This window comes from Varroa destructor, unplaced genomic scaffold (assembly GCF_002443255.2).
Source record: "Varroa destructor unplaced genomic scaffold, Vdes_3.0 BEIS01000003.1, whole genome shotgun sequence".
NCBI lineage: Eukaryota > Metazoa > Arthropoda > Arachnida > Mesostigmata > Varroidae > Varroa > Varroa destructor.
Genome location: NW_019211456.1, coordinates 44,470,557 through 44,486,770, shown reverse-complemented (window position 1 = coordinate 44,486,770; position 16,214 = coordinate 44,470,557). Strand labels below are relative to the sequence as shown.

Genomic DNA, 16,214 nt, shown 5'->3' with positions numbered 1-16,214 from the left:
CTCTGTAATGGCGGCGTTCTTTACACGTGTCGCACTAACTCAGCAGCAAACTTCAACTTCGTACTCAACTTCTTATTGCAAAGAAACTTACCTTCTCTAGGTATCAAGTAGCTGCTATTTTACGCCAATTCGGAAAACGGTAAAAGACATCCACGGATACCATACCAAAGGAGTTTATTATTAATAATTTTTAACTGTTGCTATGTTTCGATGGGTAAAATCGATCCTTGGTAGTGATGACATGAACAAAACCACCGGAAACTTAATCTCTGTGCGATTATAGGCTTAGAGACCTGAATATCATTTCAGCAAAGGGTCGCTGGCTAAAATTCTGTTATCGACACATAGTATGCGACAGCACATGTGATAAAGTTAAATATAATATCACTATCTTACCGAAGAAGTGGAATATATATTTAGTAGGATCGGCACCCGTTACACGTGATCACTATTCTCAACACGGTAACAACCGGTGATGCATACAAACTGAGATAGATGGTTGGGTTCTGTCTATAGATCAAGCTACACTATTAAGTAGCGAACTTTGCCTGGTATTATCAACGTGAGTTCGTGACTTTAGATTCTTGTCAAGCATAACTTCGAAGTGACTTCTGAAGCCTTTCTGAGTCTGTCTTCATTGAGTGTTTTCGCAGACAAAGTGGTCAGTTTTTCGCAATTCCATTGCCTTCTGCCCGTAATATCTCGCAAGCCTCATCCATTTCTGTGCCTATACATCGAAATATTGAATATTTATTACAATAATTAGTACCGTGACCGTAGAGAAACTTTCGAAGCTGCGATAAAGTGGGACTGCTCCATATTTTTCTAAACGACTTTTAAATGGCACAAGGAAAATCGATTTTGGCTAGATCTCGCAAAACAACTCGCGGTTTAGCGTCGTTATTTAAAATAATAGCTGATGAAAGAGTTCTGCCATATAGTTGATAATAGTGTGTTGTTCTCTCTTCGTAACGAAGGGTCACAATGGACGCTTTGTCAGGTCGTACGCACTTCGCTAATCTATACTACAGGAAGATTTATCGAATTTCAACTGCGTTCATCCCTAAGTAGACAGTTCATTGCTAATATTTCACTGTATTATTGTAAATTTGAACGCACGGACGGATCCTACGGTTGAGAATTAGTATGGCCTTTATGGTGAGTGTTGAGGAACAATGAAACTTCTTGATAAACTAAGCTGAGTGAAGATTACAGTGTTGGCGGGGTAATTATAGGCGTTCGGAAAGGGCATCTGAAATTTCGGTTCAGTTTATTTAAAAGTTCGGATACTCATCAGTATGGACTACACGGGGATTATGAATGTTATTTAGGTCGACATTTAAAATGTTTTCACACAAACGGAATGTTTCTTTATCAGTATATATATATGATACGCTTCGGATAGTTTATTTGAACTGAACAGGGAGTCCGGCTCCCTAATCTGCTATGGATGCATTCATTAAAAAGTAGTTCATTAAAGAAAACTTTGGTCGAACCAATCGACTAAGGCGAACAAACCTAACTTTGCAAATATTGGATTGCAGACAATATCTTTGACACTGTAGAGTTGGCTGGCGCTTGATTCCCTTATTGGCGTCTCTGGTTACTTGCGAGTGGGTTTCGGAACCGTATAACTTATCGGAAACAACGTAATTACTTCTCATTCAAAAGTTTTTTGCTAATCGGAAACAACAGTGTACGGATGTTTGTGCCCATATGATATGCAAAGTGTTTCCGTGCACTGTGAGAGAATATACTTTTTTGATCTGATAGCGTTTTAGTCACCGTTCCGGCTGGTGGTGAATTAATTAAAGCTTCGTAAAATTGTGTAGGGTACGCGTGTACACGAATTGTGAACTTGAATGTTTTTTGTGAGCTCATTGTACCCTTTAGAGACGTTTTGGAGCGCTAAGAAGATGAACTCGAAGAAATAATTCAACCACTTGTGTAGGGCACGAAAAGGAACAAAAAATGCACGACTCCCGAAACTGAAATGTCGAAATTTCCCGTTTGCACGGAGATACCTTGTTAACTGTATAGATATATTTCATTGTAGGTTGAGCACCTGCTTTGTAAGTTATAGACCCGATAGAATATATATGAGTACCACGATCGCTCTCCATATATATATATATATATATATATGGTCGTTCGACCAGGAACCTACGAAACTGTGGTGACAGATAATTTGTCTACAGGGTGTATAGACGACAACTAATAGAAAATGTTAAAGATGCAACGTACAGATATCAATTGCATGCATGCCTTAGAATCATTCAGGAATTAGCCAGCCTAAAATGGCGTCAATAGGTCGCTGCAAACGCATCAGGCTACTGCAGGTATTAAGTGAGCAAGTTTCGCGTCTGCTCACCTGTAGTGCTTGTTTGCAGATGTTTTTTCGAGAGTTACCGCAGGAATTAAATCCCGGCCGAATTCCGCTGACTCCGCTGGACCGAGCTGCCAGGTTCGTCACGCCCTGTGATGCATGTGGGGAATTTACTCCCCGAAGAATCGTTGTATTATGCGGCCACATCTATTGCTTAAGTTGTTGTCGAACTCAGGAAAGCCCAGAAGGCCTGCAACTTTTCTGTGCTGTCTGTAAGCAACACACTATTGGAGAACGCAACGAAATAGGCGAGTCCTTCCTTAAGAGTATGAAGTTCGCTTGCAGCTGTGGCCAGGAAGGTAGCCTTACCGAGATCAAGGCGCATCTCGCTAAAGGCGACGTTGAACATTCGCTATACGACGAAATGGAGCAAACTCCATTGGTTTCTGACGTACTCTATAACAATATACGTCCCCTGCAGCAAATGAGATCGTCCAATCCACCAACAGTGTTAAACAGACGCAAAGCATATTTTTGCTTCGAACTGCAGAAGAGGATAGACGAGTTCATGCAGACAAAGATCACCCAGGAGACATCAAGCGTCGCGTGGACCAGCGCCGAGTACCCAATAGAGGTATTTTGTAAAATTGCCGCTTTTAGCGGCGAGTGCTTTTTGGGAGTTTACATACGGATGCTTGGCGATCACCCCTCGTTTAGTTCTTGGCCAATAAAGAGGAATATCAGCTTTGAATTGTATAACACGAATGGGGAGTCCGTTCATAAAAAGGAAGCGGCTACATTTGCTGAAGGCAAAACAACTTGGAAAGGTTTTATCTTTGCTTGCCGGCCGAATAACAACAAAGGGTGGGGCTTCAAGAAGTTCTGCAGCCTGGAGAAACTCATCTCCCCTGAAGAAAATCTACTGTGCAATGGAGCTATGTGCGTATCGGTTGAGTTTCAGGATTTAGACTACGTTTGAAGCTGGCTGGTAGAAAGAATACTAATGAATCTGAAAGTGTAAGCCCGACTGCACCCCACGTTTTCTCGTCAAGAAGCATTTGAATATTTTTATGTTGGGTAATAAACATTCGCTTGAGCACTGACACGCAGGTACGTGCGATCAATTAAAATAAAAACGAATTTATTGACTAAAGTGTCTATGAACTATCTACAGCATCAGACATATTTCGATTAACACATGAGTACAGTCAAAGAAGTGGGCAAAAAAGTTCTATTATTTGAGAAGCGTTCATTGCGTTGCTCAAAGACAAAAATTTGTATGCAGTAACAAGCGGTGCGAGGGAAAAGCTACCGTGCTTGCTAAACATGTTTTATCTTTCTCGTATTTTTTCTTTAATCTATTCAACTAGTTCCGTTCATCCATCTTTATCATAATGTGCTAAGAGCAGGGACCAGCACCCGTTACGTTAACACGTGACGTTAGATTCTACATGCCATTTCCGTTATTTAATAACCTACACACATGTGATGCTCGAGCTGAATGCACACATACTCCAGAGATGCCTATAAGAAACGACATGGAGAACTGACAGACTGTGAACTAGCCACCTTCGCCGGCCTAGACGAAACCAAATCTGCCCGATAATCAACACCAGACGCCAATGCCCCATCATGCACCCAACTATTTACTTGCGACTCTGCCTAATTTACGCATATCTTATATTCCCTCAACCCGTTTACTCCTTGCCACTACTGATTTGGCTTTTTCGCTTCAGTTTGCTAACCGTACTTTCATGGGACGTCCTTTCGGCCGACGCTGTTTTGTTGAACCTCGGCGCACAAGTTATAGCGCATGAGCAAATACTGATGTGCCCATCCTGCCAATTTTGTACTCTGCAATATCAAACACAAATGTATTCTTAGCACGTAAATTTAAAACTATGAATTTATATTTTCCCGCCAGAGAATAGATTTATTATTCAATAAATCAATTGATCTTATTGGTTCTCACCATCTATGGGTTGCATACATCGTATTATATTAGATAGCACAAATAGTTCAATAGATTCAAGCTCTGTTAACTCATATATAGCGAAACATCTGATACCTGTCTTTTTCATGAATTGTTTCTAAAACAGTATCTAGTCAATTTTATAATTCAATTTTATATACTCAACACGATCAAGCTTCAGTGGCGAACATAAAGTATTAACTAGTTAATCTTGAAAAAAATACACACCACATATAAACACTTCGAACGGAATTGAATTTCGTTAGTAACAATTGTGGTAATAATAATACTAACCGAATTGGCTAGTAAAAGGCTGAAAATCTAAAAAAATCAAGGGTTGAAAACAGTATAGAATCAAAATGGCCAGCCGTTTGAGCTCACGCGAACGATCCGATTCGCAATTGATATTCGTGTTTGTTAAATGGTAGGTCTAAAAATTTCTGTACGAAAAATCTAGGCGTATCAAGTTAGTTTGATGAACCATTAAAAGCCTCAAATTTAACCCCTGTTCAAAGTCTGCGTCATAGAAATCTTCTTGGGATTTTTGAGAAGCTTTATGAAAACTACCAGAAACTGATAGCAAATGGCAAAAGAAGTTACTAACCATAGTGAGGATTCGCCCAGCGCGAAAATATTAAATATATATATTTCTTCTATTGTATATTTTTTTTTTAGCTTATTTTCGCTTGAAGTAAGAAACGACGTGCTATTTTACTCAATAATGAGCTCGTTATTTTGTTCTAGAAACAACTGGCTTTCATTTGGTAGTGGGGATAGCGGGTGAATGCATACCTGCATGATAAACGGTCCATCAAAATTTGCTAGGATGCCCATTCTGTGGATTCTAGGCTGTTACAAGCAAAGATGATGGACCTTGAAACTGAGTGATTTTTACTGTGTAGCTAAGTTAATAGACCAAAATTGGCTGATAAATGTTTCTGTCTTCTAAAAACCTGCAAGCGAAAACCAATTGAATTTGCCATAGGAGAAATAAATTCAAAGTAAAAGATGTCTTTTAATTTTAAAAATAAACACTCGATTGTCAGGTTTTTGTTCTTCGAAGATCACACCGTTGTGGAAGATTACCGACAACAGTTGAGGACATTAAACAAAGAGGCCTTAAGCAAGAGCACAGTATGAAGACGGCGCAAATGTTTCGAGAACTGTGACCGGAATATTTAAGATGAATAAGGAAATGGCCAGGTGCCGGAACCCGAAAGGCAAGAATGCATTGCCACAATCGAGGAAACTTTTTACGAGGGCAAAGCATAGAATCTGAGGGCCTTGTTGGTCAACACTGGTATTTCACATATAACATGTTAAAGGATTATGACCCAAAAACTGGGTATCTGAAAGCAGAGCTAAAGAATAGACCCTCGTAAACTGATTCTAAGCCGGTTGGAAATTCGTGTGATGTATTCCACTGGCAATCTGTGGAGGTTTAATGAATAAGAAACCAGCCTAGACCATGCGGTCACCAAAGGTGAGGCATGGTTTACTCTCCTGCCGGTCAAACAGGGATCTAACCAGAGAATGGCGTCATTTTGAAAACAACTTGAGTTCCATGACTATGTTTGAACGTAATATGATGATAATAGTTGAAATGACTATCAGGAGCATCTGCTACCATGAGAGACTCGTTTAAAATAAAAAAAATCACTGCGGTCCGCTATATCAAGCTTCTACTAACTGTAGCACTGTTAGCATGGCAATGAAGAGCACGCAATCTGATTAGTTTATGACAACGCCTTGCTTAGTAGAATGCTGAGTCAGCTCGCAAACAGAACAGCTACCACTATTTTCGGTTGTAGAAAAACTGTTCGTGATTTATTTGCTGGGTCTCAAATATTCACGGAGAATGCCCCTGCCGGTTCACGAAATATATCGTCGAGCCTTTTAGCTGGGTCGAAGCTTTTAGCCTTTGACTGGGTCGGAGTAAGCACAATACTGTTAACTCATTTAATTGTCGTATTAAATTGCTTTTTTACTACTTGTGATAGTTGCACGATCAGGAAGTTACTATCTCTAATATACCGCATATGATTCTGGGAAGCAAAGCTACAATAGGAATTAAGAAATCCCTGAAGGCTGTTCTCAACGCACATATACGGGCGTTGATGTTACCGATTATTTTGAAAGTTTTTTATTGTATTAAATAGAAATGGTAAGATGCTAATGATACATGCACGTTTCATTTTCAAACAATGTTTATCTCGCAGGTAGATTTAACGCTGGAAATCTGGAAACATAATGTTTCCTTTTAAATTTTATAGGATGCACACAAATGCTATTATCAAGTAATGTTTTTTTTCTTTGAAGTAGGTAACGTCTACGCTGTTAAATAGGCTATTGGTTCTCACTAGAATCAAAGAACTGGGCCGAAACTATTATCTCTAGAAATACATAATTTAGAATAGTTCGAAATACGGAAAGCGGATTCCATGTTCAGCCCAACAGAAGTGTGCTGCATTCCAAATTGTGTACTTTTGAGTGAGCGCAGAGTCAATGTATTGGCAATATTTTCTCCAGATATAGCGTCGATTAAGCAACATGTAGATTACATTTAAAAATAGACAGCAATATATGCTATAAACTACTGCTGTCTGCAAATGTATATTTATAAGTTTCATTGTATATTCGCAAAAAAACGTTTTCTGCCTCATATATATGGAAGGAACGTTCGAACTGACACAAATCGAGAGGCCCTATAACAAACTTTAATTGGGAATTTAGCCCGCGAATTTCGAAACGCATAGAATCAGATAGTGATTTGTGCAACGACTCGTGTAATACAATGACTACACGCATATTTCTGTTTGTCCAGTAAAGTTTTTCAAGCCTTTCCCATTTTATCTCGATTTTATCTACGTAGCAACAAATGTTGGCAGTTGCTTTTGTTTTTCTATTTCCAATAGGTTACAGTAACGTTTCGATAACAGCGAAAAACACATGATCACTTTAAGGCGAGGATTCTGATGCTATATATGATATATTTCGAATCAGTATAACATTTTCGTTCTTAATGTAATGTCGATAGTCAGACTGGGTTGGTAGATTGACATCGTAGTGAATATTATATTTTGGCGGGCTTGCGCTGCGTCCACTAAGCCTTGACACGAATATGCATCTAATAGTATATAAACTATTACTCCAATAGGCTTCGGATCGGAAACCGGATCATCGCGACGACAATTTACATCCTGCAATAACAAAAAATCACTTACTACTAATTAAAATAATAATATAGAACAGTAGCGGTTTTTATTTGCAAAAATCAATGCAATCTCGTATGGCTGTTGGTTCTACAATTCTAAATTTATTCTCGATTAGAGTATGTAACAAAAAAAGTTACGTAAAACTGATGTTTGCGACACCAGAATCAGTATAGGAGTACTTATTATTTACAAATAAACACAAAATCAGGCTCTGTTAGTTTATCATGTACTTCAGGTGAATATAACATTTTTTTTCTAGTTTTACCAGATTAACATAATATAGTAGTTTCATAATACTATTTTAAGCTTAGTTTACACTTTAGACTAAGATTAAGAAAGGTTGTGCAGTTGAAGGGATATGTTGGATTACGTATATGATTGGAACTTATATGATTAGCGCCTAGGCACAGCTTCACCCCATTCACGTTCCTACTTTTTGTTGTGCGTAGGCCGTTAGAAGTATGAGAGGCAAAGGGGAAAATCTGCTATGCTCTTACCACTCGTTTGATGGGTTCATGTGGAAATGTTAAGGAGTGGAGTGCTGTACGACTTGTTGAGTTGAAATGGCAGACGCTCTGTATAGGCATGGGCAAAATTAGCAAATATTTTTTTCGAAAAAAAAAAAAACGATGAGGAGCTGAACGTACAGAAAATTTACATTTTTAGCAAGTTCGCTACAACGATAACATGAAACATAAATTACTTCTACTTTTTTCTATGCTAAGATGAAAAACAAATAATTGAAACTAATAGCCATTACCACATCAACGAAAGTGATAGTCACTGAATAGGTCGATACAATTTTCTATAAGGCGACTGAAAGATTGTCTTTGGCACACATTGTTTTTCCTTAGCAAGCTTTACATACGTGCCTGTATTATGGCATTGACGAAATTGTAATTATCTTTTCTATCGTTGTCGTTAAAATTGTTTTTGCCAGTATGAACTGCCTTTGGAACGATCTATCACTATCATGAATCATTCGTACTTAGCCTCACCGTTGTGTCATATAGATTGGTTATAGAAATAAAATTAAACCAGAAAATAAGAGAAGAGAGATAATAGTATGCTATAACAATACGGTTTAAAATGGGCTTTTCTTTTTACAAAAAAAATCAAGGAATTATCGAACTTTTCTCCATTTACAGATGCAGATATATCCTTCTTCTTCTAAAAGCGTCAACTCGTTTGGAAATGTAAGGACTTGCTTTTTTTCTTTATGAATTAATAGATGCGCATTACCTTTGGTCTTGGTCATTAGTTAGGACTGACTCAAATTTGACCATCGACGTGTAAGTGAATGGAAATAAGGAACATGAAGTTACCTATCGACGGGCAGCCCGAAGTCTAAAAATAATGGCTACTTTCGAACTTAGAGAGTTGGGTGTGTGAATTATATAATGCCCGATGCCATCACAATGCTTTTGTCTTGCTGGCAGTGTTTAACAAGGACGTCAGAAACTACATCTGCCATTTTAGCGATTCAAGGCTTTCAAACCAAGATAGGCAGAAAGCACACCGATTTCTAATAAAAAAAAAAAAAAAAAAGAAAACGTTTATTAGGTGTTAAGGATATTTTAATCCATCTGAACTGTTGGTATAAAGTCAGGCTAACTGCTTTAAGACCTTGTAAAATGTGCCAGCCATATATTAGAATACTGATTATAACTTTAAAATTAGTATATGAAAACAAGACATGTGTCTATGTGAAATAGAACGCTAAGAGCGCGTATTTATAATTTAGCTTTAGCGCACTTCTAACCAAAGGTTTTGCGTGCCTCACAAGTACTTTGGCTCAAGGCTTGGGCGACAAATTCGCTGAAAATAGTTCCACCATACAAACACATTAAATAGAAATCGACGGACGGCTACGAACGCAAGCTACTTTTTGATAATCAGATCACTACCGGACCATCCTCGAGGCTAGCCGCATCAAGCTAGCAAACAGAAAATTTTGAGCTCGATTGTTTCAGTGAACTAATTCTTCTGATATTTATTTAAAACGAAATAGACAATCGATTATTGCCAGCCACGTATCGCAGATTTGCTGTCGAAATCTTCGTCGCATTGAAAGCGCGGCCATCATCTGGCGGCGGGAGCTGTAGTTATTCCGGGGTGGTGCACTTACTTCGAACAGTCAAGGGCTCCTAGATATTCCCTTCTGATTTAGAAAAGCAACAAGCAAAAAAAGCCGTGCGGTGGTGCCAATGGCAATGCAGTGAATCTTCTGGCACGATCTTTTTGCCGACAGTGGCGAAGTTCTTTGGCGACTAGGGTATTGGGATACAATGACTGATATGGCTTCTGGTCTTTTGCGCGCTGTTTTTCTGAACCCTACCGCTGGTTCGAGCCCCGGCAGGGAGCCCTGAAACTGAAGTGCAATTCCGGACTAAACCTTGATCTTGGCCACCCTCTGCTCCGACTGAGGGTCAAACGTTGATCGTATACCGAGATAAGCAAATATCCGCCAATCTATAGAGCCAATTATACCATTTACGTTCCATGATATCATTCTAGACGTTCATTTCGAGTACGGGAAAATAGCTGTTGAAAATCGCTAACCACGAATTGCAGTATTTTTACTCGGAACGTAAATACCTTGCGTCGAATAGAACATTTTTAAACACGAATTTTCTAGACTCGGATCAGAATTATTTTCCGGTGTCGTGATCAGCTTGGTGTACAGATACACTATTAAGCAATAATTAGTAAATACTGTTCCAATATATACATAACTTTGATTAATATGAGTATTTATATTTTCCAGATTGCGTCCTTTAAATCCGATTTTGGCCTATTTAATAAACGATGCTAAACTTGTTGTGTGTCAGAGATCTATATTAAATCGTATTCAACGCGACGATATTAGCAAAAAAAATAGCTTATCCTTAATTTTGAATTCTCTTTAGTCGTGATTGCAGGTATCTATATGGAAAGGAAAATTGAATATAGAATAGAATTTGGTAGACGTGTTAAACCTCTATATTAGTCTTAAGGCGATAGACTAGCATACATTTGTACCTATTTATTCACGCTCTACACAAACAGATACCGTCAATTTCGTATAGTATTCTTGAAAGGCATACTTAGGAGGCAGCCCAATTCCTAGAGTCTTGAAGGCTGATAATATCGGTTCAACTATTATTACAAGTACCAGGACTCCAAATGAGGATAAGGAAGCATTCATTCTACGTAGACACTAGGGCGAAAGTTGGCTTCAGTATGTCAAGGGACAAAGTACATGGCTAATCGTCATTCACACAGTTCATGACGAAGGACTACACGGGCAATGCAAAAAAGCTCAAAAATATGTGAGCGTGAGGCCTAAGTTAGTACAAAAAAATTGTCGCTGCTTTTTTGTTGAAGTGCTCGTTGAAACTATGATGGGGGTTTCTTGATAGAAGGCGTCGAATTTAGCAGCAGCTAGATTATAAATCACAGAAACCTGGTACAAATCTACGATTAACGTAACTATTTATTTTAATGAAGTAAATGGAAATGTTATATCATTGAGCTGATTGATAGGCTTGTGGGCACTGTCGCGTGCCCAGAAACATTTCGTCGTAATCAAGAACGTTTTCTGCGTCTGTTTGCGATGACCCAGCGGGCAAGGGCGAGTAGTGACACAAAAAGATAATACTACGCGAAAGAAAGCTATCTTGGATGGTTTCATAATAATTGACAAGCATTATATAAAGAGTAAAAATTGTCGTGTTTGACAGAAGGGCTAAACCTCGAATTAGGTAGTAAATATCTACTGTAACATTCTGTTGATACAGCGTCCAATGTAGTCTACAAGTGTCGTAGTTTTCTGTGCATCCAGAAAAACTGTGAGTAGTGTTCAATTAAAACCAAATTAGTCAGTTAATAAAGTACCTTCCCTCATAGAAAGGAAGTATTTCAAATTTAAGTTCTTCTCAATAGACGCAGACAAATTCTTCCTCTTTTAACAGAGTCGATGACGCTTAATACCAAATCTACAATACTCGTCCTTTAACACCGCAGTTGTAAAAAAATTAGAAGTCAGACCGAATAACGTCACATTCTTGAAAGCCATGTTTTATTTTGTTGTCAGATGTTCCTAAGTCGATACACAGTTATTTGTAGGACTAATTAAATATGCGTTGACGCATTTCGGTTATTAGGACGAAAACTGCTAAGCTCACAAGGAGACCAATATACGAAGCTATAAAATATCGAACGTTCAGTATATCAATAAAGCTAATTTATTTACTATTGTCAAATGACATCTCGAAGCTCTATAATAAATACATGCACATGTACAACAGCTGGCATACTAAACTTTATATGATACCGTATTTATGACGGCCTTATGAGTCTAATTAAAGTAAATGCCATAAAAGCACTCCTGGAATAATTACCCTAGGGATCACGAGGGTATTTGTTTAGGACCTCCCTATAATTGCATTAAACATTATACACTATGATACTGTCATTCTTCACTGAACATTCAAACTAAATTCAGCTGTCCAGTGACTGAATTTGTGTGCAGCGACAAGCATGATACGGACCACAAGATTGTCTACAGACGCGACATTCATTAGATTTACGAAACTCTTGTACACGGCATAGAAAATGCTAAAAACTATGCGTTGTGTAGCGCATCACTGCATGCCTATTAGGCCGATAAAGTCCCTTCCAGGTCTCATCCGGCGTGGCCTCCCTTTAATAAAAATCGGGATCAATCTCTGCGTTCTTAGAGTGTTGGAATTAACCACAGGTCAAAACTGCGACGGAGCTCTTGTGGTATAGCCGCCAGAAAATAGGTAGACCTGTTATGGGTTATCCGATGCAATCCTAAGGCTCTTTTGAGGAGCGAGATTTTTGTTCGGTTCAAATGCTCGAATCTTTTCACTGGTAGAGCATTACAAATTAAGTTCACTCCATAAGAAATAACTGGTGCATCTTTTCGGTCGAAAAGTTACAAAGCGGGTGAGAAACGCAATCCGTGAAAGCTAAGTACCGAGGACGAAGCTATCAAGGCCTTTCTGTTTTTTTCTCTAATATGCTAGGAAAAACTTCGGTCGCTGTACGGGATCAGCAGTTCTAAGTAGGTGAATATATAGTATGTGTCAACAGTCAGCCCGAAAGATATGGCGTGTCACAAGCCAACTTTCCCGAATTTCATTGCCTCGATTTTGCTTTGGTTGATAGTCAGTTCCAGTTCCGAGACGGCGGAATATAATCTGGCTAGGGTCTACTGCACATGGAAGCAACTACTCCCGTAAATAATCACATTGTGTGCATAGAGAAGAACCTCCACCATATTTCTAGCTTTAAGTACCTCGTTCGCAAGATCCTTGAGCAAAACTAAGAAAAAGAAAAAGCTTAAGTTATTACTTTGGGTTACGCCGATAGTCTGAGAGAACGTTGGCAGCTCCAAAATGTCACCATCGTTTGTAACATTGTTGTTTTTGGGGGGATCGCAGGTTATCACACATTTCCAAAAGCTCCGACTTGACGAGAATGCTTAGACCTCACTTCCTTATGCTCGAAGGCAGCTTTGAATTCTACAAATACCGCGTACGCATACTGTCGAGGGCTACTTAAAGTTCACTCGATATCGTCAAATAGAATCCTGCATACCATCTTTATCGAATGCCCCCTCCTGAATCCGACTTGCGCCTAGGGCATTGTGCTTACGTTCTCCATGCGCACGTTTAGTTGTCTCATATAAAGGAACTTTCCTCATGACCCTACGCTACGACGTTGATTAGAATCGCAATGTATCTTCCAGTAGATTATTTTGAAAGCCCCGCTGCTGATTGTAGTGTTTCCGGTAGTCTAGCAGCGACCTTGGTAGTTCAGGCGAAATGGAAACTGCAATTAAACTACGACCACGATATTTCCTGGCGCGGGCTGGACGAATCGAAACACCTCGACGAAATGAAGAAAATAGATGTCAAAATTAATCGAGTTTGGTGTTGGGATGACCTCACTAGTCTGTTCCAGGATTTTCCAGTTTGTGCGGTAATGGTTCATTTCTCTGGGGGAGCAACACTCCTAAGGAGCTTTTGAGATCTAATCCGACGCGCGGAGCTGCCCCTTATCACAAAGAGAGTAATTCTCTCCGACGTATTTACTTTTATACCCACTCGCGTTCGTTGCAAATGTATCTATAAGAGGGTTTTCTAGAGGATCGACAAACGTTGATATCACGTTGGAGTTGACTATCCAGAAATGATGTTCCACGAGCGTGTCTCAAAATTTTGACGTTCGTTCAAGTTAAACTGATCCGGGTGCGCATCGAAGTGTGCTGCTACAGTGATGGGAACGCTGAAAGTAACGTCCGCCATGGCCCGTAGATTGCTGACAAGCTTCTTCACGAGGGTAAGTGGACTCTTTGTTATTTGGTGGTACGTACGTTGCCACAAGCGGTATTCTGTAGCCAGACGAAGGCCATGACGTCGCTTTCCGCAAGACGCAGTATGACAGCCTCAACTCCATGATTGTAAAACAATCGAGATTCTATCATTAGCGCGGCTACGGGCAAGCTTTAATGAAACTGAAACTTAATACTGCGCCTGACCAGCAAGAGCAAAACACAGCTCGAATTGCACCATTCTGCATGATTTTTTATAAGTCTCACCGTAGATGACAATACAGTAATGTAATCGTAGGTTACACGCAACGTAAGGCTAGTGGATCCTACTATCGCGAGGATAGGACAAACATTCGAACTACTGCCTTACAGGCAATGAACATCGTACGTAACGAGCTGCACGGTGTACCCCCTTGACTTCGGCCACCAGGATCCTACGCATGATCTCCCCAGAATGTGTTACTATGTTGCTATGCTACGCTTTCTGAGTAACTGTTTAGTCTCAAGATCAGCCGTTGTTTCGACGTTGTGGCAAAGAAAGAATTTGGATTTTTTACTAGCTATGCTTTGTGTCCATTCGAGATGATACACAATCGAGACTATCGTTGGCCGAGAGTCGGACGGAAATGTGATCTGCGAATAGAACGGATATATACGAAGAAAAATCATAGCTAAAGAAGTCCTAAGGCAGTATTTCAACGTTTCGTATTCTACGACAGTGCTGCTGCTAGTGGGAAAAGCGTATCAATCAACACAGTGGTGGTGCCAACGGCGGCGTCTCCCATTTTTTGTTCCATAACTTTGCCATATAAATTAGCTGAAAATGACGCGTCGGGATTGTCGTCTCGGAGAGAAAGTATTGCCAACAGGATGTCGTACTTCAGCGAACTGAAAACCTTGGAATGAGGAAGAGACTAGTGAGCTGAGGGCTACTTTAGTGGATCGTAATTGACGAAAACGACAAAGGCACACTTCATTTATCCAGGCTTCAACTAGATTCCTGATATGACAATGAGCTATCAGTAATTGGTAATAGCAAGATTTGTTATTGTTATTACGATAATAGTGCCAATATAACGAGCAATCATTATAATAGTGCAAGGTTTAATCTAAAACACAAAGCTCATTCATCACAAACAAGAACGACATAATAAGCTAATGAAACGGCTGAATATTTGAGGCGTGGTGTGGTATTGTGTTCTCGTATCTGCTTCCCAAATGGGTTCGGTTTCTAACCGATGCACTGGTAAATTTTAGCTAAGTTGATTTATAGGCTATGTATAATAGCTTGATATAATATATGTCCACATAATAAAGATTTGCAACGTATCTGTGAAAAGTACATTCTATGACTATTAAAAAAAAACAATATTTTTTGTTTTTCTATACAACTCTAACGTATATTGGGTGAAACGAGACGGTTGTTTGAAAATCAGACAGTGTTTGAGTACTTTTGAACGATTTACACGAAAAAGCTGCTTAATCCAAGTTCATAGTAAAAACTTCATTTATTTTTATCTCGAGGCAAGAAGCTATGGTTTGGCCTCGCATAGTAAGCAACTTAGAAAGCGCTTTTCACTAAATATAGCGCCAGTTGAATAAGCTTCACTCGGGGTCATTTAGGGTTAACCTGAAGATGCAGGCGGGTTATTAGCAAATGGGCGATCTCTCGTGAGCGGCAACCGTCGGCGATTGCTATGGTCGTAATAGCTCATTAACACATAGTTCGGTAGATTCAAATAGTCTATCAAATAAGCAATCGGACGAGCTATCGTTTTTTTTTCAGAGCCGCAAAGATCGCCCGAAATAGGAACCTTTCTTATGTCTATGTTTTTTATGTCTGTGGCATTAAATGACAAAAATTCATGTGATCATGGAGCCGATTGTTACGCAATGTCTGCTATGTTTCCTAGCTTATTGGACAAAGCCTATGACGTGCAAGTAGACTGGTTGCAGTCGTGCACATGCAGCACACAGAAAGCACCAAGATCAACGGGACAACCAGTTGATTCCGGAACTAGAGAGCGCCTTCGATGAATTACTCAACGGTACTTCATACAACAGACATAACTATTCACGGCCGGATAAAAAATATCCACCGTACACCTTGAATCTAATTATAACAAAACACAAAATGTTCACCTGTTACTTCAAGCTTTTAGGGGACCAAACAACGAAGTAACTCGTGATAATAACATTATCTGATATGTTCACACATTACAAGCAGCGGTTAATTTACCATTACTTAAAGGCAGAGACAACATTAGCGTTATTATTATAGCGTTATTTACGGAGAATGTGGTATGGAATTGTTGCTTGAAATGTTTTAACTGAGTTTCACCTGCCGATTTAGCGAAC

At 39.3% G+C, this 16,214-nt stretch overlaps 1 protein-coding gene across 1 annotated transcript; it reads left to right on the top strand.

Annotated features, from left to right (window-relative positions):
* The first annotated feature begins 978 nt into the window (after positions 1-978).
* On the top strand, positions 979-3,305 carry LOC111246580 (uncharacterized). The gene is made up of 2 exons (XM_022796404.2): positions 979-1,158; positions 2,391-3,305. The coding sequence occupies exons 1-2, from the start codon at positions 1,147-1,149 to the stop codon at positions 3,303-3,305; spliced, it is 927 nt and encodes a 308-aa protein (XP_022652139.1). The 5' UTR covers positions 979-1,146.
* Positions 3,306-16,214: the final 12,909 nt, after the last annotated feature.